Raw genomic sequence first — 11,070 nt, forward strand, 5'->3', positions numbered from 1 at the left:
TAGGCTCATTGGGTCTATGTCCCCCAGGGTACTGCCAGAACGTACCCTGGTACTATCTAATATGCTGGACCGTACCTTGCCTACTCCACTAACGAGTCTAGGGAGTCGCCTACGCCTACTCCCTAACCCTAACCATATCAAATAGTTACCAGGGTACGTTCCGGCAGTACCCTGGGGGACATAGACCCTATGAGCCTAACTTTGGTGTAATATTCGAATCACATGTTTCACGCAGAAAACTATATCGTGCGGTTTAAGATTTAGTCAACGCAACCTGCACGTGTCTGTGTTGTGTAATTGTTTGTGTACCAGGTGCAACAAAATACAGATTACGCAGCAAGTTATGAGCGATTGTGTATAATATGTCAAAAATCTTACGGCACAAATCCTAATCAGCACGTTTATTTGGCATTTTAAACATTAGCGCATTTTATTAGTGCATACGGTAGCGTTCATTGTACTTGTCATGTTTACTCTGCATCTGATATAGATCTACGTGATATTGTTGTCTCAAGTGCAGTGTCTGACAGGAGCAAACGATTCGAAAGCATGTGCATGTAAGAACACATTATTAAACATAGAGTACCAGTAAGTGTAGGAGTATTTATAAATTTCGATGAATAAACGCAGAGCCTATAATTATAAAATTCCATGTGATCTAGAATGGACTCTTTCAATGATTGCTCATTATTTCATATGTATGTTTAACCACGGAACAAACACTATTATACAAGTACTAAAAAAATCACGTAAATATATATGTAAATATATAACCTGGAATAATCCAAAGTTAAGCGGGAAAAAGGATTTACATTAAAATAAATTTTATTCCAGATTTCATTGATGTAGATGAATAATTGTAGTTTTACACGCAGGCGCCATCTACAGGCGGCAATGTCTATAAAAATATAACTACGAGATTATATAAAATCATGAAAACGATCACATTGTTGAATGCATACTATCAAGAGCATATAAAAAAGGCATTACCTTAAAGTATATACCTTCTTTATATGCTCTTGATACTATCAATATGCATCGATTAAAAGCGTTTAACACCTGACAGGTAACGCCCAAGCAATCTGAACCCTAAACACCCAGTCTTTTTATCCACCCTACTCCAGCTATTTGCAACCGAAGTAACTACTGAACTCCACTCTAGAGTAGTACAGAACTCTACGATTAAGATCAGTACACTTCAGCATATCACTCTAGGTTGAACTTCATCATGCCTTCAAGCTCTACAGTATTCCAGCCCCCCGGGTGGGGGGGACCTGCAAAGTGACGTCTGTATCATATGCGCCACATTATTGCCCGCCCATTTTTCGTGTCCTTGCCATCCTTTTGTGCCCACCCCCATTTTTTCCGTGAGCGCATGCTTTTTGCCCCACACTTTTTCGCTCATGCCAATCTTTGTGCCGATGCATGTGTTCACTGTCGAGCCCCATCTGTTTTGTGCCCATGTTTTCACTGGTCGAGTCCATCTTTGTGCCCTCATGTTTCCACCGTCGAGCCATCTTTTGCCGCATGTTTTCAGCCGTCAAGCCATCTTTTTGCCCTCGAACTTTCCCATTTAGCGTGGAGCACCCCTACCCCCAAAAAAGGTGAGCGCCCACCCCCCCCACCGAGCACTCTCGGTATTCTCAAGCCAGCTGTCACTTCATGCCGCAGCAGTTTCCTGTCCGGAGTTACATCTGCCATCCGATACGACCACGACGAAATTCTTTCCGGGGACACGTCTGGGATCTGCCTCGTTCGAGCAGCGGCAGCGAGAGCGGCAGCGCCCGATGGCTCCACGCACCTTCCAGCGCCGCCGCTCGTAAAAGCTTCCAACATGGCGCTGATGATCTCCTCGTCCGTTACGATGCACAATTCGTCCGACTAACCTGCCTGGCAGTGTAAAGGAACGTTGTTGACCTGTGCGAGGAAAGGTTCACGCGTTATGCGGCGCCCACTCCCTAATGCCTGGCGCCACAACTGAGCAACTTTAATTCAAAGCAGCAGTCCCCCTGCGCGAGCGTTAGCAATCGGCGCGTGTCTACAGAGGCTTTAGGAGTGAAATCCAGTGAGATTATAGAATCCAGTCCCAGCGTAGATAGCAATCTATCCAGGTAGAGGAGAGAATCCAGCCCAGCTAGATAGGAATCTAATCCAGGTAGGAGAGAATCCATAGCGTGAGGCTCGAGGCTAAGACATATGTATATATTATAGCTAGTATAACGGCATTTGAACTGATCCTGTGCCCCTGTCATGTTTCTTACAGTGTGTGGGTAATAATCAGTTGAGCAAAGCCCAGCTTAGCTATTGTCTCCTGCAAGGTGAAGTAGCCTAGTTAGGGTTCCATGGCGTTAGCTGAGAAATACGTTCTAGGGGGGCAAAATTTACTGACTCAACTATGTTAATGAATGAGAGCGACGAGCGCAGCTTCTTCGATGCGACGTCGACAGTGTGGTAGAGGTGGTCGGGTCTGAGACAAGGCTTTCAACGGAATAAGTGACCAAAAAAACACGTTACTGAACGAAGTCTGGCTCTAGGACTGCATTGCCGTCTCGCTTTCTCCACTGCTTTGGACAACATTGCGATCCTCAGCACACACTATAAATCCCTGTCAGCCCACACACTTACTTGGCTCACGTTACCCTGCAAATGGTGTCAAGCCCCTGAGCGATTGTCTTCAGCGGGCATTGCTACGGAGCAGCCGTGGCTGGAACCTCTGATACAACTGGTGCTGAGCTGGAGAGTGTAAACAACGCTTCTATATCTACATAACAGGTGACTTAACAGTTACAGTAAACATAAATTACATAATCAGTAACCAGGATAACAGTTAACAAGTAACATAAGCAGTGACTATTGAGGTACTGAAAGTCCAGATAACATGTACAGTGAGTATATCTATTACATAAATGTGCAGAAAATACCTGGCACAGCTGTTGTGACTGTTGCCGCACACGCACAATGCACCAGCCGCTATGCACCACAGCGCATGTGGTAGTACGGCGTTTAACTTTGAGAATGCGAGAACATGGTGGAATTTTGGCACATTACTGCCATAACAATGTTCAGCGGACGACCCGGTGAAAAGACAAGCCAGAAATTACACTAGCTGCATAATTAAGTAGCACACATAAATTCAGCGTGAACAGAATGCGCATTTCCAGAATGGCGTATGAACCACATCTACCGTGTTTCGTTTCTGGCTGTAGTACGATTGCAGTATCCAAAATGGGCACTCGACGGCTACAGAAACAGCACCATCCGGCGACGCGCAGATCGGGCGATCGCACATCGCAGATCGGGGCGACGCTGCAAAAAGGCCAGATTAAAGAAATGGGTATCCTGACTGCACATTAACTTCAACAAGAGAAGGCCGACAGCGGTTTATGCAAACGGCCTTCATTAGGCAGGCAACGTCAAGGTGGTGGGTCGACTCGATTCTAACGGTGCACCATCAAACAATACGTCCCCGCGCCGGTCATTGTATTCCACTACCCGCGGGTCATAAATTAATCTTAAGACTAAAAAGGACGGCGGTCGCGGCGGATGCTTGACGGCTCTAGAAAGTCGGGTTTTGTAAGAAACGGAGGAGACGTACTGCAACCTCTTACCGGCACATGTACACTGTTTTGACCTCGTGCTACTTTAGGCCGTATTTATACATAAAACTTTAGTTGTCACCGTTTATACAACTTACGTCCATACTGTCTACGTTCGATTATATTCTCACTATCGACCGGCACACAACAATGCACACCGCACACGCGTCACACAGTGCACACCACGACGCAACACTACTTCCACACATCACCAACACACGAATAATCCACACATGCGCGTAACGCACGCACGCACAAACCGCGCACCTACACACAACCATACACACAGTACTGCTTCCTTGCTATACACAGTTTTCAACCTCCCTTTTGTATCAGCATCCGTGGGTTCCACCCGCCATAGAAGTCTTGCAGGCTGTGGTTGACCAGCACAGCCTTGATGCAGCTGCTAAGCCTGGCGAGGATGCCAACCCGCCATCCGACCCTGCACACAACAATTCATGTCCGCCATTTCTGCAGTCTCCAAGATCTCAAACCCCGATGCTGCAGAGAGAGCAAGGTGGGGCTTAGAGCACGTGTCAATATTCCATGGCGTGCGAAGGTAACGGAGATTCACCAGCAGAAAATTTCTAAAATTGAATGTTAAAAATTGTTAGAAGCGAGCATTTTCAGCAACGGCGATGTAAATTGACACATGAACAGTCAATGCTTTGGCTGGTATGCTTTTTGCTGCTTGATTAAGAATCAATCTACATACTCTATACATCAATCTCTGTAGAAATGTGAGAAAGACACAGCATTGCGATCAACTATACATATATACCTAGAATGTCCTGCAATGATGACAGGATCATCAAACGAGTGAAGAAATGTCATGCCATTCTCTTTCACATGCCTGTTCACACAAACCATCATCTCACTCTTTGCTACTAGCTCCACCTCCATCCCAAATCCCTGCAGGTACGTAGAAACAGATCAGCGATCCTGCAAACTAATCATAGTGCACCAAAGAATGGCATAGTATTAGTTCACACAAGAAGCAATATATTACTACATTCCTTGCTCACCTCTATAAGTTCTATCCTATTTGTAGGCACAGAGGTTGGCATCACAACCAATCCCTTCAATCCCATCTGGCTGAGTGCATAGGCAAATGCCTTCCCGTAATTTCCACCAGACATTGTTATAAGGCGTGATCTCCCTGTCTTTACATTATCTGGCAAATTGGCCAACTGGTTGGCCAGACCTCTGACTTTAAATGACCCTGACAACACATAATTGACCACATGAACAAACCAGATTAGAATCGTGAACTTTCGTTCAAGCATTTTCCATTTTGCTACATTTCCTACCTCATGAATCCTACTGCTCTACAAATGTGGACAAACAGAGACTGACAGAGCGCACGGTGACGTGAAATAACCACAAGCATGCAAATACGCGCATAAACATTAACACTAAAATGGTTCAGCTCTTCACGTTTAAATTGTGGGCAAAACGACGTGAGCGCATTTCGATACTAACTTGTTTTTGGTTTCGCTCCTTCTAAGCTGTTGATCACAGAGACATTATCTATAAATCATAGGGCAGCGAACCTGTGGGTTGCATGCTCTCCATCTTTAGGTGAAGGTGCATCGTTGCATCCGCAGTCAGCAGATCTTGCATATTATACAACATCGGTGTACGCCGACACAGGTGGCTGTCCTGCACAATCACTAGTGCCTTCTTCAACTCCTCTAAAGTAAGCAGTGGACATGTGTTGCATTCTGAAACAGAACCATACCATGTTTCCATAAATTTTCATATTTAGTTAAAGTGATTATGTCACCGTAAATAGTAAAAAAAAAAATATTTCCACTTTTTCACAAAATATAAGTAATTCTGTTCACTTTTTATGGTTAAATTGCTGCATTATACTTCCTATTTTACTATATTGTTCGATGTGAACATACACTCGTGACTCATACATAGCCCATAGCAAGCAATTAATGTCAGGAACATTATTTCAAATCGTCCAGGTTTTTTTGAATTTTTAACTAGTTGAGAAACAATCTTATTAGGTAAGAATTTGACGATACATTTAGTCCCGTTAGTTCTTACTTTTAATGTAAAACAAAAATGGCAACAAAAATTTTACAATTTTACCATAGAAAATTCGTGACGTACCGGTAGTCAATTTAACCCAATACATAATAATAATAATAATATATAAATGCCTAAACATAAAGCATATACATTTATATCAATTTTTTAATTACAGAAAAATATAGCTGTATCATACTGATATGGTGATTGCGCTCATACTTCCCACAGTAACAGTGTCACGCTCATAGGGTCTATGTCCCCCAGGGTACTGCCGAACGTACCTGCCGTACGCGTCCGGTATACGGAACGTACCCTGGTAACTATCTGATATGTTAGGTTAGGGTTGGGAGTAGGCGTAGGCGACTACCTAGACTCGTAGTTAGTGGAATAGCGAGGTAACGGTCCGGGCATATTAGATAGTACCAGGGTACGTTCCGGTATACCGGGACCGTACCCAAGGTACGTTCCGGCAGTACCCTGGGGGACATAGACGCTCTCAGCCAGTGTCACAGATAGGCTTGTCTTAATCAGTGAGTCTTATACTCTTCTTGAAACTTGAGCCTCCAAGGGCCTGTGGCATGAATAAACAATAAATTGTGTTATTTACAATCATTCTATTAATAAACGACCAATTAGGTGCCTGTGCAGCTTGCTCGCGGCACATAGTTTTGTAAATAGTGTGCTATTGAGTATAGTTGTAATATTTATTATGACTAGAGCATTATTTTACCTAATTTTGTGATACTCGCGTTAGCAACACAGCTGATTTGTGACATCTTGAACTGTAACCCGACCAGGCTGTGTGACTAACGTCTGATGTGCCTAACTTGAACTTCAATACTGTGTGAATACTTGAACTGTAGCTCCTAAGACGTATTGCATGCCTTAGAATACCACACAGCACACCAATACTAATGAATAGAATTTCTGAAGGAATAAATATAAAATACAGAATACTAGTCATAATATCACACAACGTAGTAGTCTATACTACACAACGACAGTCAGATGAGTCGATAATAGGGAATCCCCGCTAGGAGCAATGCTATTACTAACGTTTGAGCGTAAATCTTCCGGCACCGACACGATCAATACGATAGCAACTGATGCAATGATAACCGTGTGAAGACATGCACAGCTACCAGGCGTCCAACCAAATAGATACGGAGTCTTTTTTACTGACGTTATATACTCGTCCATAACGTCGCCACTCTAGAAATAATATAATAGTTATAGACAGTATATATCATGGTATATATATAGAAGTGTCTCTATTAATATTTCTATGTCGTCATCATGGCGTCATGATTCAAAATAGTTAAGCACGAATGTACCCTAGCTACGATCACCAGGATCGAGAGCTGCCACACGCGAAAGTGTTTAAGTATGCAAAGTGGTGAAATACACCGTAAAACACCGCCATAACAAAGAACCCGTGATTTGTTCTGTATCAGGCCTAAAGAGGTTCTTATATATACGAGTTCATACGTGAAGAAATGCAAGCCTGAGAAGAGTTTCTTAAAGAAGTTCTTTATTTTTTTGGGGGGGGGGGGATATTGTGTACACTATCTAGGTATAAATTGGCTTTAGATTAGTGAATAATTGACACTAATTAATAACCAACTGCTTAATATTAGACAATTATATCGTCTGTTTAATTCATTTTGAGTTAATTATTTATCACCTTTATTTACTTACATATTAATCACAATTGACACAGGTCAAATGTCTGTGAAAATCTTTTTTTTTTTTCTTTCCGATCTAATTATAGTAGACAGTTTCAATGCGTTCGTAGCCACATCACTTGGATTGCCACAGTTTGCTCTAATTTTCGGTATTTTGTTTATATAAGGAACCTGTTTAATTTATTAGGCTAAGAGCGTTCTTATATAATAGGTGCTTTTATTGGTCCAATTTCAGCCTGGAGTTCTTAAAATCACGGGTTCTTTTATGCGCGGTGTTTCACCATTATGCTATACCCCAAGGTCGTGAATGAAATTAATGAAGACGGTAAATGAAGCGTGGAAGCACTGGAGATGAAGCACGAAGGGGGTGATTGACTTAATTCCCTCAGATATTTTATATTGTCCTATGATTATTAACAATTTCTTGGTAGACGTCAACGTCACTTTGTTTCGTTATTGTTATGAAGCGAAATCTGCTACCAATTTTTCATTCTCGTAAAACTTCGCAGCGTTTTCTGTCAACGTCTAAGAGAAAAGTTAAATAAACCAATTTTGTTTCTGACAACGGGCCCCAGACAAGCTATCATGGGATCATAAATTTATAAATGACAACACTGGATCGAGGATCGCCGTAGGCAACTATTGAACTGTAACGTTAATTCGTGTTGCCAATTTAGCTACTTTTCTGATAGAACTAGATATATATCTAGTTCTATCAGAAAAGTAGCTAAATTGGCAACACGAAGTAAAGTTAAAGTTCAATGGTTATAGTTATAGTTATATATATATACAAGAGCGTATTAAGAAGGCTCACGATAAAGCCTTCTTTATACGCTCTTGATATATATTTACCGTACTTCAGTCTTCCGGCACTTATTTGCATCAAGCAACATGAATTTTAGCTATATTAACGTGATTTAAGCCCTGCTTGTAGGAAAAAAGGCATCTAAAGTTAGAATGTGCCATTTTCTTGTAGTGATATTCTACTCTTCTTATTGATATTCTATATGATATTCTATAGATTCTCCTATATTGTTCTCTTTACATATTAAGTTGAAATATTTAAAAATTAAGTTTAATAAAATAAACTCTTAAGAAAATGAGTTTCATTTATGTTTTTTGCTCATGTGACATAAAATAATAATAATAAATATATATATAAAATTAAACACAAAGGGAGATTAAGACGAAAATTACCAAAAATCATAAGGAAATTTAGTCGTGGGTGAATGAAATTTTGTGATAAAGACTCGAGGGTGAATGATACTGGTGTAAAGTGTGGTTTGCTGATGTTAGAAATAGTAGTTGGGTGATTAGAAGTCGCGACGAGTTGGTTGCATAATGGCAGTTAGTCGCGGCAGCCGCGTTTGACTGTAGTATGGATGATGGAGCACTGAAAAGCCGGTTGAGAGTCAGTTTTGTGCAATGATTGTGTGCACGGGCTGTGGTTTTGTCCACCTGCGCTGCGATTGATTGCTTTGGTTTACTAGAAACGTGGAAATGGAATGTTCTTTGTTGAAAGAGGAGGACGACGCAAGTGTGGCAGGTCACGCGGATCGTGCTCTGCCTGCGCACGCACGGGGTGCGACTTTTGAGAAACAATAATTACGTATTTGGGCAGTATTTGCTAAAACACAACTGCCTTGGCCTTTGGAGTTTCCCTTCTCATGCTCAACACAAAATCCACTTCTTGAAACGGGTAACATCACCGCTTCGTTACACTGGAATAGCTTAGGAAGCACGTACTGCTCTAGGGCACAGACACTTGTGCGCAACATACTCCAGCAGCTGTGAGCTCAACAACCGCGGACGTCCGGATACCTTACGTAGATTAGCACGCAGCAACACAAAGCCGTCCTTCATTCATTCATTCATCATGAACGTAATGTCGTCGTGAGCTGTCGTTATATAGTTCACTGCCATCATTATGTAGAGCTGCGCGTACGGCAGTATATGAGTACAACTACCATTAGACACCGCTCACTCTGGTGTTCAGCCGTTGCTCGTTGAGAGAAAGTGAGAGCGAGGGATCGAGGGAGCTAGACGCAATCACAAGGTAAGGCTGTGCGTACTATTTACACGCACACACGCCACGCCCACGCACCACACACACACACACACACCCCCACACAACACACACGCACGCACGACGGCACAGCACCACTGGCACGCAGCAACGCACGCACGCCACGCACGCCAGCACGACCACCGCCCGCGAGAGATTGGTCTCAAAGGAATGTAATTAATAAAAATAGGGATGGTGATTCGGCTAGATCTAAGTTAACAGCAGAATGATGATCGTAGTTGCAAATTACTATACTAGACACTAACCAGTTACTATAGATTCTTGATTCTATGTAAGTAAACCACTACCTGAACACAACTCCCTACACCACGAAGCGTTCAACAGATGCATCTCACTATCATCATGAACACATCTTCACTAAACGTGTATAAATATGTTCGTTGCGTTATTATACGCAAAAGGTCTTCCTTTTTATATATCAGAGCGTGCGTAAGGATGCAAATGACTGCGAACGAAAGTCGATCGCGACATAGAACTAGATTTCGAGGACGTGAGACAATTCGGGTCACGTTACTTCCTTACCACGCGACGTCACATGCGACGTTGCGATTCCTAGTGAGGTCGGACAGCCGTAAAGAGTCAATATTAAGACTAATTTTAAGACTAAAGTGTTTTATTCTGACCCGGCCCCTGGTTCTCACCATCAACGAATACGCCTGAAGGCTGTTGCTGAGAGGTAAAGGTTACACGATCGACACGGTATGAAGCAAGGTGTACTCTCTACTAAAATGTATTCACTAGAGAGCAGAAGGGGCTAGAACGAGCAGACGGGACAGAGCGCGAGTGCTTGACGTGCTGTAGGGCGAGCTGCTGGTATGTGATTCTAGTAGCCGTATATGCGCCATCTGTGTACGCAGAATAAAACCTCTTTATTATTTTTACATCATACTTGACGCCTGATATCTCTGCTTTGCTGAGCACAGAAGTCACATTTTCCACCATTTACAAGAGCTCTTAATATTATATTAAGTTATTAACAAGTTCATCACGCGAGCATTTCGTTGACTTTACATCTAAAGCTGGGTTTACACTATGAAGACGCTATCGACGAGATGACTTCAACGTCGAAGATTTTCTCACGTCGAAGTTTTTCAACGTTCTGTCAAAACGTCGGTACTCGAGAACTATAGTTATGACTTACTCGCGCCATGATACCTGTCGTAATGTGTGACTATCACACCAGCAAACTTAACACCAGACCGAGCTGCATTAAAAAGAACGTAGCCAGAGATGTTACGGACGTTCAACCTTCCAATCAGCTGAGTTCAAATAAGACGACACCACGAATCTCTTATGTTAGGCGTAATTGCATTTACAGGAAAACGTATACAACTTCAACCACAGGGTGCCAGCGCGAGCTTGGCAGGCCGAATGCAGCCTAAGTAGAGCATCAACAGCGACCAAACTACGAATCAGCAGCCAAAATGCATTCTCCAGCGAGTAACATTGGGAGTGCGCTGCTTGCAAAAGTGCTATTGTAGAATTCATTCCAGTGTTACCGCTGGCGTTTGCCACCTTAGCAAAATGCGATGAATAACAGTGGCGATTTAGTACACTAAGTGGTGAATACAATTGGCGAATGATTTAACCGCCTCACAAAATAACGACTGAATAATTAAATTGTCAAATTGTAGTGTCATGTAAGTACTAACAATTTCGT

General features: G+C 42.5%; 2 protein-coding genes and 1 long non-coding RNA gene across 3 annotated transcripts in view; 1 reads left to right on the forward strand and 2 right to left on the reverse strand.

Annotated features, from left to right (window-relative positions):
* Positions 1 to 11,070, reverse strand: part of LOC106814741 (serine racemase-like) — a 17,400-nt gene that overhangs the window by 2,270 nt on the left and 4,060 nt on the right. The window lies entirely within an intron of this gene.
* Positions 4,057 to 6,530, reverse strand: LOC106814740 (L-threonine dehydratase catabolic TdcB-like). Its single transcript, XM_014819090.1, has 5 exons — positions 6,370 to 6,530; positions 5,150 to 5,320; positions 4,622 to 4,818; positions 4,378 to 4,508; positions 4,057 to 4,097 (listed from the first exon to the last, which is right to left on the reverse strand). The coding sequence occupies exons 1-5, from the start codon at positions 6,413 to 6,415 to the stop codon at positions 4,085 to 4,087; spliced, it is 558 nt and encodes a 185-aa protein (XP_014674576.1). The 5' UTR covers positions 6,416 to 6,530; the 3' UTR covers positions 4,057 to 4,084.
* Positions 9,079 to 11,070, forward strand: part of LOC106814742 — a 23,795-nt gene continuing 21,803 nt past the window's right edge. The window contains exon 1 of the long non-coding RNA XR_001394648.1: positions 9,079 to 9,380. This is a non-coding gene — a long non-coding RNA (uncharacterized LOC106814742). The remainder of the gene's footprint in view (positions 9,381 to 11,070) is intronic.

This window comes from Priapulus caudatus, unplaced genomic scaffold (assembly GCF_000485595.1).
Source record: "Priapulus caudatus unplaced genomic scaffold, Priapulus_caudatus-5.0.1 Scaffold971, whole genome shotgun sequence".
Classification (NCBI taxonomy): Eukaryota; Metazoa; Priapulida; class Priapulimorpha; order Priapulimorphida; family Priapulidae; genus Priapulus; species Priapulus caudatus.

Bases quoted from the DNA above. Each gene is read 5' to 3' on its own strand.
- LOC106814740 (XM_014819090.1), bottom strand. From the start codon at position 6,415: ATGTCACAAATCAGCTGTGTTGCTAACGCGAGTATCACAAAATTAG. The intron at 5,321-6,369 runs GTAAAATAATGC...GTTCTGTTTCAG, and splicing joins CGCGAGTATCACAAAATTAG to AATGCAACACATGTCCACTG. The intron at 4,509-4,621 runs GTGAGCAAGGAA...ACGTACCTGCAG, and splicing joins ATAGGATAGAACTTATAGAG to GGATTTGGGATGGAGGTGGA.